Source organism: Scyliorhinus canicula, chromosome 5 (genome assembly GCF_902713615.1).
Source record: "Scyliorhinus canicula chromosome 5, sScyCan1.1, whole genome shotgun sequence".
Taxonomy (NCBI): Eukaryota; Metazoa; Chordata; class Chondrichthyes; order Carcharhiniformes; family Scyliorhinidae; genus Scyliorhinus; species Scyliorhinus canicula.
Window position 1 is genome coordinate 148,651,578 of NC_052150.1, and position 24,397 is coordinate 148,675,974.

At 47.0% G+C, this 24,397-nt stretch overlaps 1 protein-coding gene and 1 long non-coding RNA gene across 3 annotated transcripts in view; one reads left to right on the forward strand and one right to left on the reverse strand.

Annotated features, from left to right (window-relative positions):
- LOC119966320 (E3 ubiquitin-protein ligase HECW1-like) overlaps positions 1 to 24,397 on the reverse strand; it is a 664,661-nt gene that overhangs the window by 146,570 nt on the left and 493,694 nt on the right. The window contains 2 exon segments of the mRNA XM_038797802.1: positions 3,253 to 3,362; positions 24,135 to 24,218. Coding sequence (XP_038653730.1) covers positions 3,253 to 3,362; positions 24,135 to 24,218 — 194 coding nt within the window.
- Positions 1 to 24,397, forward strand: part of LOC119966324 — a 182,506-nt gene that overhangs the window by 32,708 nt on the left and 125,401 nt on the right. The window contains exon 3 of one of the 2 annotated variants that reach the window (XR_005460730.1): positions 4,648 to 5,012. The exons of the other annotated variant lie outside the window; for it this stretch is intronic. This is a non-coding gene — a long non-coding RNA (uncharacterized LOC119966324). Of the gene's footprint in view, positions 1 to 4,647; positions 5,013 to 24,397 lie in introns of those variants that run through there. 2 annotated transcript variants of the gene reach the window in all.

Below are 24,397 nucleotides of genomic sequence, written 5' to 3' on the forward strand. Positions count from 1 at the left end.
CCAGATGGGAGAGGTAGACCCTTGGAGGTTTCTGAGGCCGGGAGGTAGGGAGTTCTCGTTTTTCTCCCATGTCCACAAGGCTTATTCCCGGATCGATTTTTTTTTCCTCAGCAGGGTGCTAATCCTGAGGGTGGTAGGGGCGGAGTACTCGGCGATAGTCATATCAGACCACGCATTCGGAGGACCTGGAGCTGGGGGAGGGGAAGGATCAACGCCTGCTATGGAGGTTAGATGTGGGGCTTCTGTCGTAGGAGGAAGTATGTGGGCGGGTCCGTAGAGGGGTATTTGGAAGCTAATGACAATGGGGAGGTGCAAGTAGGGGTGATCTGGGAGGCGTTGAAGGCGGTGGTTAGAGATGAGCTGATATCTATTAGGGCACACAGGGAGAGTGGGGAGAAGGTTGAGAGGGAGAGGTTGGTGGAAGAAATGGTAAGGGTAGACAGGAGGTACGCGGATGTCCAGAAAGAGGGGCTTTTGAGGAAGCGTCGTCGTCTCCAAGCGGAGTTTGATATATTGACCATCCGGAAGGCGGAGGAGCAGTGGAGGAGGGCGCAGGGGGCGGTATATGAGTACGGGGAGAAGGCAAGTTGGATGCTGGCCCACCAGCTCCGGAAACGGGAGGCAGCGAGAAAGATAGAGGGAATTAGAGATGTAGGAGGGAATCTGGTGCGGAGTGCAAGGGACATCAATGGGGTGTTCAGGTCCTTTTATGAGGTGCTGTACCGGTCGGTGCCCCCTGGGGAGCAGGGCGGGATGGACTGCTTTTTGGATAAGCTGGAGTTCCCGAGAGTGGGGGAGGAGCGGGTGGAGGGTCTGGGGGCCCCAATCGTGCTGGAGGAGCTGATCGAGGCGTTGGGGAGCATGCAGTCAGGGAAGGCACCGGGTCCTGACGAGTTCCCGGTGGAGTTTTACAAGATGTTCTCGGACCTGCTCGGCCCGTTGTTAGTGAGGACCCTGAATGAGGCGAGGGAGGGGGGGGCTTTGCCCCCGACGATGTCCAGAGCACTAATTTCTCTGATTTTGAAGCGGGATAAGGACCCCCTCCAGTGTGGATCTTACAGGCTGATCCCGCTCCTCAACGTGGACGCAAAGCTGTTGGCCAAGATACTGTCCAGGAGGGTGGAGGATGTGGTTCCCCAGGTCATCCACGAGGACCAAACGGGGTTTGTGAAGGGGAAGCAGCGGCGGCTTCTTAATGTTATAATGATGTCGGCGACGGACGGGGAGGCGGAAATAGTGGCATCGATGGATGCGGAGAAAGCTTTTGATAGGGTGGAGTGGGAGGTGTTGAGGAGATTTTTGTTTCTTTTCCAGTGTCTACCCATCATGATTCCGAAGGCTTTCTTTAGGAGGGTTAATAGGAGCATTTTGGGGTTTGTGTGGGCGCAGAAGACCCCGAGAGTGAGGAGGGTATTCTTGGAGCGAGGCAGGGAGGTGGGTGGGCTGGCGTTGTCCAACCTGTGTGGGTATTACTGGGCCTCGAATGTAGCAATGATTCGTAGGTGGGTGATGGAGGGAGAGGGAGCTGCATGGAAGAGGATGGAGGCAGCGTCCTGTGTGGGCACGAGTTTGGAGACACTGGTGACGGCCCCACTGCCACTCCACCCGGCAAGGTACTCTACGAGTCCAGTAGTGGTAGCTACCCTCAGAATCTGGGGTCAGTGGAGACGTCATTGGGGGGAGGTGAAGGCCTCAGTTTGGTCCCCGATACGGGGGAACCACAGGTTTGTACCAGGGAGGATAGATGGAGGGTTTTTGAGCTGGCACATGGCAGGTATTAGGCGGATGGGGGACCTCTTCCTAGACGGGAAGTTTGCGACCCTAGAGGAGTTGGAGAGGACGTGGGGTCTCCCCCCAGGGAATACCTTTAGGTATATGCAGATTCGGGCGTTTGTTAGGCGGCAGGTGGCGGAGAGTCCGCTATTGCCGCCAAGGGGGGTTCAGGACAGGGTGCTCTCGGGGACGTGGGTCGGTGAGGGCAGGATCTCTGCAATTTATCAGGTGATGCAGGAGGGGGAGGAGGCCTCGGTGGAGGAGCTGAAAGCGAAGTGGGAGGAGGGGTTGGGGGAGGCGATTGATGAGGGGACGTGGGCGGACGCCCTGGGGGGCGTGAATTCTTCCTCTTCATGTGCACGGCTTAGTTTAATTCAGCTAAAGGTGCTGTACAGGGCGCATATGACTGGGACCAGGCTGAGCCGGTTCTTTGGGGGTGAGGACTGGTATGGGAGGTGTTCGGGAAGTCCAGCGAATCACACCCATATGTTTTGGGCTTGTCCGGCGCTGGAGGGTTTTTGGAAGGGGGTGGCTCCGGGCTGGGGGCTCGCTATTTTTGGGGTGGCATCGGAGCCGGGAGTGCAGGAGGCGAGAGAGCCCGGTATCCTGGCCTTTGCATCCCTAGTAGCACGGCGCAGGATCCTTTTACAGTGGAGGGACGCGAGGCCCCCGAGCACGGAATCCTGGATTAGTGACATGGCTTCATTAAACTGGAGAGGGTCAAGTTTTCCCTGAGGGGGTCGGTGTAAGGGTTCATTCGGCGGTGGCAGCCCTTTCTTGATTTCCTGGCGGAGTGTTAGAGGGTGGTCAATTTCAGCAGCAACCCGGGGGTGGGGGGATGGGGGGGACTTTGGCTCGGTTATGGGGGTTTGTTCTTACGGTTCTATGTTTATTACTCTTTCTTGTTAATTTATTGCTTTATATTGGGGGGAGGGGTTTCTGTTTTTTCTTTTTGTTTTCTTTGTTGGGATAAAATTTGTTGTTGAAAAATCTGAATAAAAATTATTTAAAAAAAAAGAATAAGGGGGCCTAATTTCAAGATGGGGGAGGGGTTTTGAGGAAAATGTTTTCACTAAGAGGGTGATGGGAGTCTGGAATGCAGTGCCTGGGAGGGTAGTCGAGGCGGGAAACCTCACAACCTTTAAAATATATGTGGATGAGCCCTTGACATGAAATAAAATTCAAGGCTATGGACCAAGTGCTGGAAAGTGGAATTAGTGCAGATTTAATGCGGTTTGCCAGTGCAGACTTGATGGGCGTAAGGGTCCCTTTTGTACTGTATGGCTCAATTACTCAAACCACTAAGACAGTGTAGGAATGGTGACATTTTTTATTTACAAAATATGTCCAGCTTGATTGCAAGATACTTTTGTGATAGATTTTAGAGCACAGACTGGGTCATTTCTCTCAGGTTACATCACTGATAGGGTAAGGTTCTACCCAGTTTGAATGTTAAACTGGAAGATCAATCTACCTCACCTGGGGAGTTCTGAGGTGAAGACCCAGGGGAGCAGCGGGGAGAGTAGTTGTAGCCTGGGTGAAATGCAACATGTGTTGGAACATGCGACATAATCTCATCTTCAAAGAGGCTAAAAGAAAAAAACATGGTTAATAAATGCTCGACTGAGTTGGCAATCAATGGCAGGAAGGATTGCAATGACAGTGACCTGTTATTTCATATTGAACCATTTTCTTTTAAGTAATAGTACAACTTGACTCTCATGAAAGATTTCATACTCAGGAATGTAAGTGAAAGGGATGACATCTTCTCAGAAAACTGAGAGTCATTTTCCTCATGTTTGCCAATTTAAAATACAATGGTACTTTGTGCACTTACATGCATTGTGACTTCCTTCCCCAAATGAAGCTTTTTAAATCTTTAATAAATATTTATTAATGAAGAAAATTCTCCATTAAATGGCAATAAATGGTGACTATCAAACAGATGTCTTTATTCTGGTGTATGGAAATGAAACCTTTACTTATTCAACTAGTGCAGTACTTTCAACACTTAGGGTAGGAGGGAAGAGGCACAAGTAGCTCTAGATAATGGTGACATGCGATAACATATTGGATATTCTAAGTAATTTTTCAATCTGACTGTGTGGGACCTGCAAATAGTAACCGGGTGTTTCCAGAGATCCATACTGAAACTTAAATGGATTGGAAATATTCACTGTTTTCCAGCTTTGCAGTACCAAATATTGTTCTCTCACTGCACAAACTGTATCATATGTCACAACGGTGAAGCACAATATTGGCCATTTGCTCCATCAAGTCACAATTTCAAAAGTCTTTTCTTCTGAAAGAAAGCCACTCTCACTGGTGAGTTTTAAAAATGAACATACTGAAGAACATACTGAAGGACTATATGTACTTTTTATTATGTACTTATTATGAGGTAAATTGAATAAGAACAATTGAATTCAAAAACCCTGGGGTTATGGTTGCGCACAAAATGAACCAGCAGCAATTTTGCAAACCGTAATTGCAAATTAGTTTCAGATTTTAGATTAAATAACGTAAAACATCACGTTGGCCAGGAAGAGTATTTACAAAAGTGGCCAGAAAAATCTTCAAAAAGTCAAATTTGTGCAAGTGAGGGCCCAAAATTTACTCAGCCACCTGCAATTGGTTGGGAAGTAAGAGGCTGATGGCAGACTTTTCCCAGCCCAGTGGAGGAAAATTCAGGTGTGTAGGGGTGGGAAATTCATGTAAAATGTCTAGAGTTGGAATTCCGATGTCATCTATACTCTTCCTACTTTCCCTGGGGCAGTATCAGAGCCCTGTGGGTCTGAGATACACACTAAGCAACTGAGGTGATTAAAAAGATAATTAATAGCCTTTTTAACCTCCATTCCTCCTTCCCAACAGTGCACAGCTTCGATGCTGGATCCTCACCAGGGTCACCAAGCCGAGTGTATTGTGGGAAGAGTGAAACTGGGAAGCTGGGAAGGCTTTGAATCAGGATGCGTCTTTTGCACTCAAGACAGAGGATATATTGCTTCAAAAAGACTGTGGATGCTGACTGAATTGACATTTTCAAGACAATTTATTAAATTTTTGTTGGGCAAGGGTAAGGAATAAACATAGAATCATAGAATTTACAAATTTACAGTGCAGTAGGAGGCCATTCAGCCCATCGAGTCTGCACCAGCCCTTACAAAGAGTACCCGACTGAAGCCCATACATCTACCCCATCCCTGTAACCCAACAACCCCCACTTAACATTTATGGACACTAAGGGCAATTTAACATGGCCAATCCACCTAACCTGCACATCTTTGGGCTGTGGAGGAAACCGGAGCACCCGGAGGAAACCCACGCAGACATGGGGAGAACGTGCAAACTCCGCATAGACAGTGACCCTGGTGGGAATTAAACCTGGGACCCTGGAGCTGTGAAGCAACTATGCTAACCACTATGCTACCGTGCTGCCCAAAACATGGGTAAATGGAGTTGATCCATGATATTTTTGAACGTGGGCACAGGCTCAAAGAGTGAAATGGGTTGCTCCTGTTCCTTTGGATTAAATTGTATAGCCCCTCAGGGCAGGATGACAGGCAGGTGGGTATATATACATGTATATATATAATATATATATAAAGGGGATGCAGGTGACACTGTGGTGTCTTGATGGAGAAGTGATTGTTGCACACAATTAACTTGAAGAAGTCCAGACTTGCTGTCTAGTTCTTATTATAGTGTTACCTTTGGAGCCTAACAATCAGAGCCCTTCCCCAAGTTACTCTGCCACACTTCCACTCCAACCCCCCTATCCCCACCCCACTCCATCCGGCGACCACCCTGTTTACCCAGATGTCCGACCATCTCCCTCTCCCCGGCCTGCAAATTCTGCCCCAGTGTGTCTTAAAACCTGTCTTGAAGTCTGGACAAATCTCAGCATTCTTTCCTCTTGGACTTGTTATAGTCCCAGCAGCGCCTACCGCAGAGTGCCGCCTCACGCTGATAGCTGTAAAATTCTGCCCTTTATTTCTGATTTGGGTGAGAGAAGGACGGACACCTTCGAGATACAATGAAAATGTATTTTTTCAGCATTAATGCAATTTCTCAGGATTCTGATTATCAGGAAATTTCAGAGGCAACGTCTTCATCAGTTTTAATACAAAATCATCGGGCTCCCACATAATTGTCAAATTTGGAATAAAATATGTACAACAGGAACCATTTAAAATGAACACATTTTTGTTCAAAATGTGATACATGTACACAATCAAGCGTATTCCTCCACTCACAAAATGCTTTTAAGCTGTATTTATTTTATGTTAATAATCCACAATTGGAATGCTTCCAGAAGATCACAATTATCTAATTAAAGAGTTTTCATTTATTGAGTCCTTGCACTGTATTACTGAATGCCAAATTTGACAAGAAGCTAACAATGCAAACCTGATTCCAATTATAACCCTGTAATAACAGTCAACCAGTTGGTATGGAAAACTGAAGGTATATTTATGTCATTTACTTCACGGCAATAAACACATGGAGCAATGTTGTTACTGGACTATTAATCTACCGTTTGGGACTCACAATCTAGAGAATGAGTTTCTGATCCCACCATGGCAGTTTGAAAAAAATTTATTCAGTTGAAAAAACGTCTTGAAATGGACAGCTGGCATCATTAATAATGATCATGAAGCAGTTGAAATGTCATAAAAGCTCAACTTGTTATTTAAGTCCCGAGGATGATGTAAAATTAATTACAGTGCAGTGTGATAGATTTTTTAAACATAGTCTTTTTATTATTCCTAGTAATACTCTGCAGTTAGTGCCTGATATGTATTCCTTAATCAACGTCACTGTTGATTGGTCATTAGCACATTACTTTTGTGGGAGCTTGCTGTGCACAAATTGGCTGCCACGTTTCATATGTTACAATATCGACTATTCAAAAGTACTTCATCACGAGTGAAACAATTTGAGATGCCCTGAGACTGTGAAAGACCCTCTATAAATGTAAGTCTTTTCTTTAAATAGGTTAATCAACTATCAGCAAGATAGAGGACATTAAGGCCGCGATTTAGCCACTATGGTCGCAGTATGGGAAATTCCTGTAATACCGCTAACTTTCAGACAACTCAGAAATGACAAATTTCAATGGCGAGATTTGAGTGTATGAATTTCCCCGGTCCTCTCCGGTGACGAGATATACATTAAAATAAATTACAGCATCATTAAAGGGTTGAACGCCATAGCGCCCACCCATGACAGCATGGTGGCACAGTGGTCAGCACTGCTTCCTCACAGCACCAGGGACCTGGGTTTGATTAGGACATAGGGTGACTGTGGAGTTTGCACTTTCTCCCTGTGTCTGCGTGGGTCTCCTCTGGGTGCTGCAGCCTCCTTTCACGGTCCAAAGATGTGCAGGTTAAGAACAAAGAACATAGAACAGTACAGCACAGAACAGGCCCTTCGGCCCTCGATGTTGTGCCGAGCAATGATCACCCCTACTCAAACCCACGCATCCACCCTATACCCGTAACCCAACAACCCCCCCTTAACCTTACTTTTTAGGACACTAAGGACAATTTAGCATGGCCAATCCACCTAACCCGCACATCTTTGGACTGTGGGAGGAAACCGGAGCACCCGGAGGAAACCCACGCACACACGGAGAGGACGTGCAGACTCCGCACAGACATGGACCCAGCCGGGAATCGAACCTGGGACCCTGGAGCTGTGAAGCATTTATGCTAACCACCATGCTACCGTGCTGGGGTTACGGAGATTGGGAGGGGTACACCTCAGAGGGCAGTGCGGCTATATGGGTAGAGATCAGGAATAAGAAGGGTGCAGTCACAATGTTTACTACAGGCCACCCAACAGCCAGCGGGAGATCACAATGTTTACTACAGGCCACCCAACAGCCAGCGGGAGAGAGAGGAGCAGATAGGTAGACATAGGTAGATTTTGCAAAGGAGTAAAAGCAACAGGATTGTCGTGATGGGAGACTTTAACTTCCCCAATATTGACTGGGACTCAATTAGTGCTAGGGGCTTGGACGGGGCAGAGTTTGTTCGGAGCATCCAAGAGGGCTTCTTAAAACAATATGTAGATAGTCCAACTAGGGAAGGGGCTGTACTGGACCTGGTATTGGGGAATGAGCCCGCCCAGGTGGTAGAAGTTTCAGTAGGGGAGCATTTCGGGAACAGTGACCACAATTCAGTAAGTTTTAAAGAGCTGGTGGACAAGGGTAAGAGTGGTCCTCAGGTGAATGTGCTAAATTGTGGGAAGGCTAATTATAACAATATTAGGCGGGAACTGAAGAACCTAGATTGGGGCGGATGTTTGAGGGTAAACCAACATCTGACATGTGGGAGGCTTTCAAATGTTGAAAGGAATTCAGGACCGGCATGTTGCTATGCGGAAGAAGGATGAATATGGCAAATTTCGGGAACCTTGGATAACAAGAGATATTGTAGGCCTTGTCAAAAAGGAAAAGGAGGTATTTGTCAGGGCTAGAAAGCTGGGAACAGACAAAACCTGTGTGGAATATAAGGAAAGTAGGAAGGAACTTAAGCAAGGAGTCAGGAGGGCTAGAAGGGGTCACGAAAAGTTATTGGCAAATAGGGTTAAGGAAAATCCAAAGGTTTTTTACACGTACATAAAAAGCAAGATGGTAGCCAGGTAAAGGGTTGGCCCACGGAAGGACAGGTGAAGGAATCTATGTATGGGACAGAGGAAAAGGACGAGGTACGAAATGAAAACTTTGCATCAGTATTCACCAAAGAGAAGGAATTACATAAGAACATAAGAACTAGGAGCAGGAGTAGGCCATCTGGCCCCTCGAGCCTGGTCCGCCATTCAATGAGATCATGGCTGATCTTTTGTGGACTCAGCTCCACTTTCCGGCCCGAACACCATAACCCTTAATTCCTTTATTCTTCAAAAAACTATCTATCTTTACCTTAAAAACATTTAATGAAGGAGCCTCAACTGCTTCACTGGGCAAGGAATTCCATAGATTCACAACCCTTTGGGTGAAGAAGTTCCTCCTAAACTCAGTCCTAAATCTACTTCCCCTTATTTTGGTGGATGTTGAGTCTGGAGAAGGGTGTGTAGTTAGCCTGGTTCACATTGAGATCCAAAAAGACGGTGTTGGGCGTCTTGAAAAATATTAAGGTAGATAAATCTCCAGGGCCTGATGGGATCTACCCCAGAATACTGAAGGAGACTAGAGAGGAAATTGCTGAGGCCTAGGCAGAAATCTTTGGATCCTCACTGTCTTCAGGTGATGTCCCGGAGGACTGGAGAATAGCAAATGTTGTTCCTTTGTTTAAGAAGGGTAGCAAGGAGAATCTAGGGAACTACAGGCCGGTGAGCCTTACGTCAGTGGTAGGGAAATTACTGGAGAGAATTCTTCGAGACAGGATCTACTCCCATTTGGAAGCAAATGGACGTATTAGCGAGAGGCAGCACGGTTTTGTGAAGGGAAGGTCGTGCCTCACTAACTTAATAGAGTTTTTCGAGGAGGTAACAAAGATGATTGATGCAGGTAGGGCAATGGATGTTGTCTATATGGACTTCAGCAAGGTCTTTGACAAGGTCCCTCATGGCAGGCTGGTACAAAAGGTGAAGTCACATGGGATCAGGGGTGAGCTGGCAAGATGGATACAGAACTGGCTAGGTCATAGAAGGCAGAGAATAGCAATGGAAGGTGCTTTTATGATTGGAGGGCTGTGACTAGTGGTGTTCCGCAGGGATCAGTGCTGGGACCTTTACTGTTCGTAGTATATATAAATGATTTGGAGGAAAATGTAACTGCTCTGATTTAAGTTTGCAGATGACACAAACGTTGGTGGAATTGCGGATAGCGATGAGGACTGTCAGAGGATGCATCAGGATCTAGATCCTTTGGAGACTTGGGTGGAGAGATGGCAGATGGGGTTTAATACGGACAAATGTGAGGTAATGCATTTTGGAAGATCTAATGCAGGTAGGGAATATACAGTGAATGGTAGAACCCTCAAGAGTATTGAAAGTCAGAGAGCTCTGGGTGGACAGGTTCACAGGTCACTGAAAGGGGCAACACAGGTGGAGAAGGTAGTCAAGAAGGCATACGGCATGCTTGCCTTCATTGGCAGGGGCATTGAGTATAAAAATTGGCAAGTCATGTTGCAGCTATATAGAACCTTAGTTGGGCCACACTTGGAGTATAGTGTCCAATTCTGGTCGCCACACTACTAGAAGGATGTGGAGGCTTTAGAGAGGGTGCAGAAGAGATTTACGAGGATGTTGCCTGGTATGGAGGGCATTAGCTATGAGGAGAGGTTAAATAAACTCGGTTTGTTCTCACTGGAACGACGGAGGTTGAGGGGTGACTTGATCGGGGTCTACAAAATTATGAGGGGCATAGACAGAGTGGATGGTCAGAGGCTTTTTCCCAGGGTAGAGTGGTCAATTACTAGAGGGCATAGGTTTAAGGTCCGAAGGGCAAGGTTTAGAGGAGATGTACGAGGCAAATTTTTTACACCGAGGGTAGTGGGTGCCTGGAACTCGCTGCCGGTGGAGTTGGTGGAAGCAGAGATGATAGTGACATTTAAGGGGCATCTTGACATATGCATGAATAGGATGGGATGAATAGGAAGATTTTAGTCTAGACAGGCAGCATGGTCAGCACAGGTTTGCAAGGCAGAAGGGCCTGTTCCTGCGCTGCACTTTCCTTTGTTCTTTGTTCTTGTTCAATGGGCTGAATAGCCTCTTTCTGCACAGTAAGGATTCCAAGATGATGCATCTCCTCCATCCCACCCCCCCACCTAAACCCCATTAAATCCGCCATGTTGACCACATCGGGGAAAATCTTCCTGTAGCCACCAGGGGTTTAGGGACACGCCCGGGTATTGCCCCCTCACACCGTGGCTGTACCAGAGGGCTCTATTGGGGTGTTACTCACCTGTTCTGTGGGGCGGGGGGGCATGTGGTTGGGGTGGGTTCTCCTTATCTGCCGTGAGAGGAAGGGTGATCCCAATGTTTGTGGGGAGTCGTGTTATTAAACTTTGAGATCAGGGCACCCTATAAAAACCGCACCTTGATCGAAGATTCCCGCCACTACTGGTTTTTTAGGGGCCTGCTCCTCTAGATCGCTGTGTGAACTGTGCCAGCACTTGAAATTAAACAGAGTCACCGTGCGCATGCGCAGCCATGGACCTGGAAATGCTCCAGGCATTTATATCGGCAATCTGTGCGCTTTATGCGGCGCCGCTGCTAGCTCCTCACCGGTTGGAGCAATGGGGCGGGGGCGGCACCAAGATTTTTGTCGTAAAACCAGACATTTCCTCTGGACATAGCCTCAAAATCGGAGAATCGAGCCTAGGATGCTCTCTATGCAAGTTATTGTTCAGGAACATCATCCATTATACCACAAGATATAAGAGCAGAATTAGGCCACTTAGACCATTGAGTGTGCTCCACCATTCAATCATGGCTGATATTTTTCTCATCCCCATTCTCCTGCCTTCTCCCCATAACCCCTGATCCCCTTATTAATCAAGAACCTATCTATCTCTGCCTTAAAGACACTTTGTGAATTGGCCTCCACAGCCTTCTGCGGCAAAGAGTTCCACAGATTCGCCACCCTCTGGCTGAAGAAATTCCTCCTCATCTTTGTTTTAAAGGATCGTCCCTTTAGTTTCAGATGGTGTCCTCTGCTTCTAGTTTTTCCTACAAGGGGAAACATCCTCTCCACGTGCACTCTATCCAGGCCTCACAGTACCCTGTAAGTTTCAATAAGATCACCTCTCATCCTTCTAAACTTGGGTGGCAATTCTCCGAGCCCCTCACTGGGCCGGAGAATCGCTGCAACCGTGCCATGACGCCCCGACGCTGGCGCGCGATTCTCTGAGGTGCAGAGAATTGGCGCCATTTGCGCCAGCACATTTGACGCAGCACTGCCGCGGGCCGCTGGAATCGGGGGGGGGGGCGCCGATTCTCAGGCCCAGATGGGCCAAGCGGCCGCATGGTTACAACAGAGTCCCGCCAGCGCCGTTCACCCCTGGTTGCTGCCGGCGGGAATTCTGCACGAAGGGCCGGGGGCGGCCTGTGGGTGGGGGGGGGGCTCCGTCCCCGGGGGGGAGGGGGGGGCTCTGATGGGGTCTGGCCAGCGATCGGGGCCCACCGATTGGCGGGCCGGCCTCTCCCTCCCAGGACCTACTTTCCCGCGTGGCCAGCACCTGAACACCGACACCATGTTGCGTCGTGGCCGGCACGCAGAAGAAGTCCCCCGCGCATGCGCAGGTTGGCGCGGCCCAACTGCGCATACGCGGGTTGGCGACGAGCCCATTTGGCGCCCGGAACTGCTCCAGTGCCGTGCTGTGGGGGACAGAATAGGTCGTACCCGGGGCCGGTTCGCGCCATCGTGTTTCACGATGGCGTTCACGACGGCGTGAACACTTGGGCTCCATTTGGGAGAATCGCCCCCTTGATTCGTCAAGTGACGATGAAAGTAATCAAATGTTTTAATCACACGATAAACTATAACATACAACTCCACTCCCCGAAGTGTCTTCTGCCCTGATCCACATCCGGGTCGGGGCTTTTATGTCCGGTTGGCTTCCCTTGTTAAGGGAAAGTCCCGCCTCCATAACAGTGAAGCTTGTATTTTTTCAACGTCACGGGGACCCTGCCAGTCCACACCCTGTGACTCTCGTGGGGTTACATCAAGATGGAAGATTGAATTCTGCTGAGAAGCAAATCTGTCTTAACAGACTTAAAATCATGCTTGGAAACCTGCCGTCATAAAAGTCTCCAGTGTTATTCTTAAGGTCAGAACGGCATTCTGACAGCACTGTGGGTTCTGCCAACATCAGGTTCTCAGCTCTGCTGTGGAGCGTATGAAAACCCTCTTTAGGCCGTGATGAGCCAAGAATGCACTCACTTCAATAATCTAGCGAGCAGAACTGATTGACCTCCACTGACTGACCCCAGTTAGTTATCAGACATTATGCCTAATGGTACTATTTATTACCATGCTTCAGGAATGCATTTCCTCATCTTTAAAACATTACGCACTTTAATTGCTGTGCATTACGATCCTTGTGCCCAGCTTTGGAGGCTATCTCGAACTCGAACCCTAACTCCCCTCAACTTAAGTCTCTCAATAATGACAAAAGTTATTTGGATTGTAATTCATGGGGCGGTATTCTCCGCTCCCGATAAAAATCGGGATGGCTGCCGTGAAATTGGCCGAGGTTCACGACGGCCTCGGGGCCCGCTCCCCGCACCTAATTCACCCCCACCCGGGGGTCTAGGAGCGGGCCTCTGTCTTTCCTGGCCGTGACCTCGTCGCGCCGGAAATGACGCGCAAAACGGCGCATTTGTGAGGTCATCCACGCATGCGCGGGTTGCCGGTTCCAAACAGCGCATGCGCGGATGACTTCATCGCGCAGACGGCGCGATGGCCATCTTTCTCCTCAGCCGCCAGGCAAGACGTGGCGGCTTGATCTTGCCGGGGGGTGGATGGGAAAGAGTGCGTCTGTTTTGGACGCTGGCCTGACGATCGGTGGGCACCGATCGCGGGCTGTCCCCTCCCGAGCACAATCATGGTGCTCCCATGCCAATCGGGCCTCTAGACGCCCCAAACAGGCATCTGGTGCCCGTTTCACAAATGCAGCGACCAGGTGTGGTTGCTGCTGTGGTGAAACAGGCGTGAAGGGCCAGCCGCCCGGCCCATCGGGCTCGGAGAATCGCCGTTCGCCGTGAAAAACGGCGAGTGGCGATTTTTCCGAGCGGGGGAGAGAATCGTTGGGGGCGCTAGGGGGGCTAACAAATGTCGGGAGGCCCTCCCGCGATTCTCCCACGCCGCGTGGGGAGCAAAGAATTCCGCCCATAATATTGTGCAACAAGGGTTTTTTGATTCCAAACGCATTCAAACTCGTATTTATGCCAAGAAACTAATTGCACTTTAAGTGGTAATGAAACTTTTTTCAGCACTACTGTCACTGTGCATCTTTGAACATGGCTTTAGCACGGCAGTAAATGAATACAAGTTTTAAAAAAAACACCTTTAGCTAATTATTAACGCTGGGTTGCATTGACTTTACTTTCTGGCAAATTATTGAATCAAAATTCCTTGTTACACAACATTATGAACTACAATCCAAACAACTTCTGCAGCCAGGCCTTTGAGGCCCAAAGTTGCCTTCATCCTGCACATCTGCAGTCTTCTCCATTGAAAGGCATTCTGCTGCCACTGAGTTAACACTGCACAGGAGCACGAGGGCCAGCAAAGGCACATGAAAGATTGGGATGAAGTGATTGGACAGAAATAAGGAGATTACTGTTTTAAAAAAAATTAGAATACCCAATTCATTTTTTCCAATTAAGGGGCAATTTAGTGTGGCCAATCCACCTACCCTGCACATCGTTGGATTGTGGGGGCGAAACCCACGCAAACACACTGATGTGTTAGGCAGGTTGGTTCGATGTGGACTGCACTCGATGCAGGGAAGTTAGAAACAGACGTCTAATACTGGAGAAGATCCAACACTGTTTCATTCAACTATAGAACTGCTATACATATTCAGCTGTGGGTCAACACTGTACTGATCTGACTGGTGACCTTGTAATAGCCTGACCAGACTTACTAGCTACTGCATGGTGTTTGCACTTGCTAGCTCATGGACTCTGACTGTCTCAGTAGCTGGGTCCTGAGAGAGCGGGAAACCTAGTGCCCTCTGGCTTTATAGTGGTAGTGTCCTGTCTGGTGATTGGCTGTACTGTGTTGTATGCTTACTGGTCATCCTATGTGTCAATCACTGCCTGTCTGCATCTCATTATATACATGAGTGGATATTATGACACATGGGGAGAATGTGCAAACTCCACATGGACAGTGACCCAGAGCCGGGATCGGACCTGGGACCTTGGCACCAAGAGGCAGCAGTGCTAACCACTGCGCCACCGTGCTGTCCTGAGATGACTTTTTTTTAATGCAATATGAAATCACTTATTTTGTTGATTTAGTTTGGAATTGTACTTTGTCGTGGATTTTATTTTTGCATCACGGCTAAGCCACGTTGTGATGGTCAATGACAGAGGGAAGGGTAAGTGTGGGATTGTCGGTCAATGGGAAATTGGGGTTGTGGTTCCTGGTATTGCACATCCGAGCAGAAATAGGCTGTCTCAGCTTGCCTCTCCTTGTCCTTTTCCTCCTTGTGCTCCTCAGCTGCTTGCCATCGAGGTGATGTCAAGGGCTCTCCTTTCATTTACAGCGAGTTTGTGCAGCGTGATTGTTAACACCTGCATACTGTAGCACTCCTCCAGCGAGGTCCAGCCAATGAAAGCGGTGTTTCAACAAGGCAATACTCTGCTTTATCAGACTGTTTTGTGGCAGCATGGCTTTCATCGTATACAGACTGAGCATATGCACTTACGTGGGTTATGTACCGGACTCATTAGCCATGCAGTCACCTCATAGCTTTCGTCTGACTGCTGCCAGGATACTGGACATTGACATGCACATTTCTTGGCCTTTGGTTAAATACTGGCCACACATTGGGGGAGTCGGATATGTGTTTGTTCCAATATAGGACTGAGTAGCCATATAGCTGCCTACAGAATTATATGTGTGTGGGCAATGGCACCCTGCACCATGGGAAGCCTGCAATCTTGCTCTTCCTGCTTGTCTCTGGCAAGAGAGAATGAAATTTAAGAAGATCTTGACGAATGGTGAGTCTTATTCATGGCACAACAGTTGACAGTAGACTGCAAATGCTGCCTACATCTCTAGCTCCAGCCTAGAAGGAACCAATGTATAAAAATATTCCTTACCATGTCCAACTTGGCAGATCATGATATCAATCAGCAATTAACACTGATTTAAAAGGATCATAAGAAATAGGAGCAGGAGTAGGCACTTCGGCCCTTCAAACCTGTTCTATCATTCAGTAAGATCATGGCTGATCTGATTGTGGTCTAAACTCCACTTTCCTGCCTGTCTCTCACCATAAATCTTGACTCCCTCTTAGATCAAAGATCTGTCTAATTCTGTCTTGAACACATTTAATGACTCAGTCTCCAATTTTCTCTGTGGAGAATTCCAAACAATAAAGCCCTCAGAGAGCACAAATCCCTCCTCATCTGCGTCTGAAATGGAAGACCACTTATTTTTATTTTTAAACTGTGTTCCCTGGTTCTAGATTCTCTCAAGGGGAAACACCTCTATCCATTTCCACGTTCAGCCTCTGCTGGAAGTCCTTCTTCCCCCTCCCTTCCCCTACTCTTCAGGGAGCTTGTCCTGCTCTGAAGGTGTCCTGAATTTATTCTCCAAGCCTAGCTGCATATCAAAGCATATGGCTACTATTTTACCCATTTTCTTGGAGCAATTGGTTTGTGCAGATGCAATGAAGTCAGCAAAATCTCCTTGGGCCACTTGCCACAAAACTCCTGTAGACTTTTGCAACTTTAAACAACTATAGAGACCATCGAACACTTGTATAATCAAAGCAAGAGACAGAAGAAATCAACCAAAAATTAAATTATAATCAGTTAATTATCACTTTAAAAAGTGTGGCGGGGGCTCTTTCCTGTTGCTGAACACATGTTCAGTTGTGTGAGATCAAGATAGGGGGCTGGATTCTCCGTCAGTGGGATTCTCCGCTTCGCCGGCAGTGCACTCACGGCAGCAGATTTCCCAACGGTATGGGTGTGCCCACAATGGGAAATGCCATTGGCCGGCTGCCGCTGGATCCCGCTGCCGGCGGAGGTGCACCACGCTAGTAAACAGGTGCAGCATGAAGGAGAATCCCACCCAGGGTGTTAGCTGAAACTTTGAATTCCAAAATCGCACCACTGGCATCAAATCACTGAAACTAGTGGAGTGCCACAGGGATCTGAGCTGGTTCCCAAACATTTACAATCTATATTAATGACTTGGATGAAGTGGTCAAAGTGCATGGGAATCAAATTGGCTGATGGCACAAAAATCGACAAGAAAGCAAGTTGTGAAGAGGGCCTAGACCTTCGCTCCCTCTCCACAAACCCGACCCAGAATGTTGGATTTTCATTCTAGGGAGGAGGGGGTTCCCTGGGAGTTGGGCCAGGTGATCCCGGAACGAATGTGGAGGATGCCGGGTACAGAGGTGGGCCGGGTGGAAGGTCTGCCGTAATGCGCCAGCATGGCATGGAAGTTAAAATAAAACAGCAAACCGTAAAACAGGAGTCCCTGTGGGGGTTCTCCAGAGTACAGAGGGCGTCTCCCTATTACAGGGGTCCCTGTGGGGGGTCTCCCTTTTACAAGGGAACCCCCTGTGGGGGGCATCTTTCTATCACAGGGGTCCCTATGGGGGGGGGGGGTCTCCCTATTACAGGGAACCCTGTGGGGGGCATCTTTCTATCACAGGGGTCGCTATGGGGGGTCTCCCTATTGCAGGGGACCATGTGGGGACCCCCCCCATTACAAAGATCCCTAGGGGTATTCCTATCACAGGGGACCCTGTGGAGCATCTTCCCATCACAGGTAACGCCGTGGGGAGGTCTTCCTATTACAGGGGCCCCGGGATCTCTCGATTATGGGGGTCCTTGGGAGTGGAGTTGGGTCACTCCCATGCTTGAGGGTAGGCAAACCCAGGCAATCAGGGCTAGCTCCGCCCCTTCCAAATCGGCATCATCGTGGCGCACGGCGTTTCAACGCTGCTGTGGCATCATCGCACGGCCCACCGTGATGCTCTGCCCCCAATGGGCCGAGTTCCTGACGGCGCGGGCCATGTGTGGTCCCAGCGGTCGGGAACCTGGCGTGCCGGTTGTGGATAGCGTCCGGGATCCGTGCCACTAGCCGGGGGGTTTTCTGCTGGGACTGGTGGGGGGTGGACAGCAGGTGGGCTGGGGGTCATGGTTGGCAGGTTAGGGTCCGAGCACGACCAGCGCCATGTTTTATGGCCCAACCGGTGCAGGTCATCACCCCTGGGCATGCGCAGCCCGGCCATTCTCTGTCCGTTTTCGCCGCGATTCGCGGGGGTTCCACGCGGCACCAGTGCTAGCTCCTCACCGGTATCGGAATCGGTGTGGGATTCGTACTGATTTTCCTGTCGTGAACCTCCCGCCGTTAATTAGCCTCAGAAATGGAGGATCTAGCCCATAGTCTCCTAAATGGAGAATCCTGCTCTTTTTATTTACTTTGCTGTGTGTTTGAAAACGGCTAAAGTACTATCAAAATTACCTAACAAAGTGTCATTATCCTATGTGACCATTTTTTAGATTGGATTGGATTGGTTATATTGTCACGTGTACCGAGGTACAGTGAAAGGTATTTTTCTGCGAGCTGCTCAACAGATCATCAAGTACCTGAAAATAAAACAAAATAAAAAGAAAATACATAATAGGGCAACACAAGGTACACAATGTAACTACATACGCATCGGCATCGGGTGAAGCGTACAAGGGTGTAGTGTTAATTGGGTCAGTTCATCAGAGGGTCCAGGCAGCGGGAGGTGTAGATGGAGTCAATGAATGGGAGGCAGGTTCGAGTGATGGACTGGGCGGTGTTCACGACTCTCTGAAGTTTTTTGCGGTCTTGGGCCGAGCAGTTGTCATACCAGGTGTAGCCAGATAGGATGCTTTCTATGGTACATCTGTAAAAGTTGGTAAGAGTTAATATGGACATGCCGAATTTCCTTAGTTTCCTCAGGAAGTATAGGTGCTGTTGTGGTTTTTTGGTGGTAGCGTTGACGTGGGTGGACCAGGACAGAGTTTTGGAGATGTGCATCCCTTTGAATTTGAAGCTGCTAACCATCTCCACCTCGGCCCTGTTAATGCTGACAGGGGCGTGTACAGTACTTTGCTTCCTGAAGTCAATGACCAGCTCTTTAGCTTTGCTGGCATTGAGGGATAGATTGTTGTCACTGCAGCACTCCACTAGGTTTTTATCTCCCTCCTGTATTCTGACTCTTCGTTATTCAAGATCCTGCTCACTATGGTCGTATCGTCAGCAAACTTGTAGATGGAGTTGGAACCAAATTTTGCCACAGTCGAGTGTACACAGGGAGTATAGTAGGGACCTAAGTACATACCCTTGCGGGATTCCGGCATTGAGGACTATTGTGGAGGAGGTGTTGTTGTTTATTTTTACTGATTGTGGTCTGTGGGTCAGAAGGATCCTGTTGCAGAGTGAGGAGCCAAGTCCTAGGTTGTGGGGAAGCAACACTATTTTGATAGTTTAACATTGAATGGAGTGTCTATAAAGTGTCTTTACACCTGCAGATCTGAACGTAGCCCCAGTATAGCATACTGCTTTTTCACAGTGATTACACTGAATAATATTAAAATATGATCGGATTTGTTATGCAGTATCTGCACCTTCTTCATACCATCCCAGGATTTCCATCTCTTGCCGGTTTGGCGGTGCCAAGCATGGCACGTACGCCAGATGAACTATCTAGTGAAGTGGAAGGGGGAGTTTCCACCCTCCCATCTTAATTTGTAGTGCTGGGTAGTTCCCTAACTTGGGGCACCCCATTAACTTGGTATTGGAGAACTGTGCTGGCATCCTCTTCAGACTGAAGAGCCTGAGGCACCGGGCAGCAGGAACAAGACAGGTTCAAGTACAAGTGGGCTTTTACTTCTTAAACACACTAGTTTGTTTGGGTTTTGGGTCCTTGTGACTGCTGCTGTGGAACAGCAATGGGAAGGCCCTGAAACCACCGTCTGGCCTGAAGCTGCACCCTACAGTTCTCCCCTGTTTTGAGCACTAGGACCTTTTTTAATTCATTCATGGGATTTAGGTGTCGCTGACTGGGCCAGCATTTATTGTTCATCCCAAATTGCACTTCAACTGAGTGGCTTGCTAGGCCATTTCAGAGGGCATTTAAGAATCAACCACATTGTTGTGGATCTGGGGTCACAAGTCGGCCAAATCAGGGAAGGATGGCAGATTTCCTCCCCGAAAGCACATTAGTGAACCAGATAGATTTTTATCATAATCGACAATGGTTTCATGGTCATCATTGGACTTTTAATTTCAGATTTCTATATTGAATTCTGCCATGGTGGGACCAAGGATGACAATGCACTGAGGATTTCCCTGGTTAATAGTCAGGATACAAAACCTGATCTCCAATCAATATGGACATTTCTGTGCGCTGCTTTTGTTCAGTGCAGAGACTGAGAGGAGAGTGGGGACTGGTGGCAGAGGGAGGATGTAGAGAAAGAAAATGAGCCCAATAATATTTGGAGTGCATTTTAAATGTTCGTGGGTGGCACCGTGGTTAGCACTGCTGCCTCAAAAGTCAAAGGACCCGGGTTCAATTCCGGCCTCAGGTGACTGCCTTTGTGGAGTTTGCGCTTTTTCCCCCGTGTCTGCATGAGTTTCCTCCGGGTGCTCCAGTTTCCTCCCACAGTCCAAAGACGTGCAGGTTAGGTGGATTGGCCATGCTAAATTGCCCTTAGTGTCCAAAAAGGTTAGGTGGGGTTACTGGGTTACGGGGCTAGGGTGGAGGTGTGGGCTTAAGTAGGGGGCTCTTTCCAAGGGCCGGTGCTAACTCGATGGAACGAATGGCCTCCTTCTACACTGTTGATTCTATGATTCATCAAGGTAACTGATAGTACAAATGGACAACGTAACTTCCTTTATGTGCACTCCATAATCAAGCAGTCCAAGATCAGGTTGGTCTTGGTGATTTGGGCACAGTAAAATCTCCTCTACTCCACCAGAGTTTCAGCATCAATTTCATAAGAGCCTATTATATCACACAGTATTTTCCCACTTCCCATAGCAGCTATTTTTGTCCATTCTCTGAAAAGCAGACTAGCAATTTCATGGTGATTGTCATCTGATTCTGGTAACCCTCTGGCTCAATCCCAAAGTTATTTTAGACTTGCAGCCTGTAGTGAACAAAAAGCATCATCCTGGGCTGGATTTAAACCTTGTATCATGGTGAAAGGACACTGCTACATCCAATCCTCTGATTACTGGATATTCTTAAGATCAACTAGCAATTGTATAGTCTAAACTGCTTTTTATGACTGCCATCCAACGATTAGGATTCTGTTCCAGAACTGATCACCACATGGCGCCATTTTCTCGATCAGAAAAGCTGAATTTTCATGATCTCATTCAATACACACGTGATTGCCAGAATTCAGTCACATCGCAATCAGACTCTGCAGAGCTAGGATGACAGCAGTGTGGAAACATGCAAAGTAGCTGCAGTGTGAAAACTTTTGATTGCTTATGGGATGGACTAAGCTGTTGTCACTTTGATTCAATAGTGCGGATATTCCTTTGGCCACATTCTGTTATGGAAAGTAAACTGAAGTAGGCAATGGTGCCAAGAAAATTGACATTGTCACAATGAGAGAGTTAATGGCTACAAGTGTTAACTCTGGGTTGACTAAATGTACTTTGCAAATTATTTCAGTGTGGGAACTGAATGACAGATTCACAAAAGGTCATTAGTTATGCATCATAAAATCATAGAATTATAAAACGCAGTAGTAGCCTTTCGGGTTATTGTGCCTGTGCAGGCTCTGTGAAAGAACTATCCAATTAGTCTCACCCTCCTGCTCTTTCCCATAGCCTTGCAAATCTTTCCTTTTCAAGTCTATAATATTATCATAATTAAATTATGAACACCCTAACAAGAGTCTGCAGAAGATCAATACGTGTAGTACTCATCAGATAACAATGCTTTACTTGTAAGACTTATCACAGGTTGTAACACTTAAAAATGATAATTAACTATTACTCAGACAACATTATCTAAATAATCTTTGTCCATTGTTCAATGATGCGCCTTAGGGAAGGGAGTATTGTCCTTAATATGCTATCATTTTCAATTCCTCAAAAACAATTCATTGTTTTGGTGTATTTTCTCATTGCATCTCATTTCACTGTAGGTGCAGACATTACACAGGCGTCGATGTAACTCCACCTAGATCGTAATGTTATTAAACAACATACCATAACACTTCAAAATGATGTGATGATAGTCTGAGCATAATGGCAAGTTCCATTATTGCTTTTGACCAGTTCAGTAAGGAAACAATCTTTCGGGAAGCGGGAAGCACGCACAAAATTAGATTTTCAACCTAAATTCAGACTAAACCAGCTTTGTTACAGAGTGACCCAGACTTGAAATGTTAGCTCCCTTCTCTCTCCACAGATGCTGTCAGATCTGCAGTATTTTCTGTTTAGGATTTCAGCCCCTTGATTAATGTTCTTGACATTTTACAGCCTCTCTGATCGTGCAAAAACATTTCTCTGTTGTTTAGTGCTTCCTCTACTTCTGGTGACAAAATACTTGCATTTATGTAGCACCATTTACATCCTTAAGATGCCCAAAGCGCTTTACAGCCAATGGTAACACTTTTCAAACGTAGTAATTGTTGCCATGTAGGAAACTAATTACTAATTATCTTACAGAATTAATGAACAATTCTGACCTCTTTTGCATTCCTAATTTTCATCACTGTACCATTGATGATTGTGCCTTTGGCTGTAAGCTCTGGAATTCCTTACTTAAACCTCTCAGCCTCTCTATTTCTGGCTCCTTCTTTAAATTGCTTTGAAAAGATATCTCATTGACCTGACTTATGGCCACTGTCCCAAAATGTAACTCGGTGTCAAAGAGTGTTTGTATAAAAGCAAGGCATTTTAACTCTGGTGGCTGGATTGACTGATGTAGAGCAGTGAGAGTGGGAATTGAGCAGGTCAATTTGGTGCACCCCTACTGACAGAAACAGTAGTTTGTTTTGTGATTTGTTGCTAATTCCTAATTAATCCCTTGCTTCTACTGGGTGGCTTTTCAGAGCTGGATACTACTTTTAGAAGTCGCTTGAAAAATTGGGCCGTTAGAAGAGTCAGAAGGCCTTGCATTTACATGGTGTCTTTCGCCACCTCAGGATAAGTAGTCAATGACACAGTTTTGAAGTATAGTCGTTGCTGTTATGTAGAAAACGCAGCAACCAATTTTCACATAGCAACTCTCAGAAATAGCAATAGGGATCAAGCAGGAGAACAGATCCTGTAGAGAAAAAGACTGGTGCAAAGTTGAAAGACTGAGAGACCTGTTTTTGTGCTGCGGCATTTTATGATTTCATAATTAACCCGCGCCACTTACTTAGCTGTGACTGTGTACTGGGTGTGGTAACATAAGAGAAAATAGTTCACTGTCAGGTTTGGGTTTTTGTGGCTGCTTGAGTGAAGAAAGAGTTAGAGTGAGTCACATTTCAAATTTCTGATCTAAAATCAGGTGAGTTCACACATGATTACAGTTCTCTGCACAGCCGTTGGGACACTGAATGACACTAATATGTTAATTAGCCAATTATTCTTACTGGGTTCCAGAATGTCGAGAGGCAATAAACAATTTGTAATCTTAATTTAGACTATCAGTGGGCTATGCATATTATAGGACCTTAGAATTCCAACAGTGCAGAACGAGGCCATTCAGCCCATCTAGTCTGCACCGACTCTCTAAAAGAGCGCTCCGCCCAAGCCCACTTCCCTGCCCTATCCAAATAACCCCTTAACCTAACTTATACATCCCTGGACACTAAGCGTCAATTTAGCATGGCCAATCTACCTAACCTGCACATCTTTGGACTGTGGGAGGAAACTGGAGCACCCAGAGGAAACCCACGCAGACACGGGGTGAATGTGCCAACTCCACACAGTCACCCAAGGTCGGAATTGAAACTGGGCCCTTGGCGCAGTGAGGCAGCAGTACTAATCACTGTGCCACCGCGAACAGGTTTCCGGCAGCACGGTGGCGCAGTGGGTTAGCACTGCGGCCTCACGGCGCTGAGGTCCCAGGTTCGATCCCGGTTCAGGGTACTTTAAATTTTAAAAAAAGAACAGGTTTCCTTAGGTACCCAGTGGAGTCATCTGCTGAAACTACATCCTCAAGAGAAAGGGATTTCTGGACCTACTGGTGAATACTTAAATGAAGAAGAAATTAGCCTCTCTTATCCCTGGGAATATGGAGAGAAAGAAAAAAGGTGTATGTAACACTAATCAGCCCAGTCGGGTCTACAAAAGGGGGTTTGGCCTAACAAGGGAAAATGCATTTGTCTTAAGCCTGCGGGAACTGACAGGATAAGCAGGCAATGTTAAATTAACCCATCTATGTGGGATAACGTGGTTTGCTTTATCACTTTTATTTCTGCTTCTTTTCAACCAGGGGATTGAAGTTACGAGAAGCAAGTGGGTTTTGATTATAACTGCGACTTTGTATGATCACCTGCTATCTGTAAAAATAGTGGCAGCGTAACAATTTAGATCTCATCCATTTTCCTCAGATGATTTCTGTACATGGTGTGTTGTCATAATGGTGTCACTTCCTTATAAAGGTGGGGTCAAGCAATAAGAAGAAACTCAGAAAAAAATAGTTTTTTAAAAAAAGCTTTACCTCAACAAAATAACCAAATCTGCATCACACGACAGCTTTTCTAGACCAAGTGTTCCTTCTGTCCGAATATAATGGATTTTCTCCCTGAAATCAAATAGATGAATATTGTAAAGGAACTCAATAACATTTTTAAAAAGCAATGAGGAAAATAAGTCTAACAAATAAATCACAGATTCATAAATGTTTTTACACCTCTGTTACAATTCTGGGCAGAGAAATATCATACAAACATATCAATCGTTTGTTTGCTACTATCTGAAACA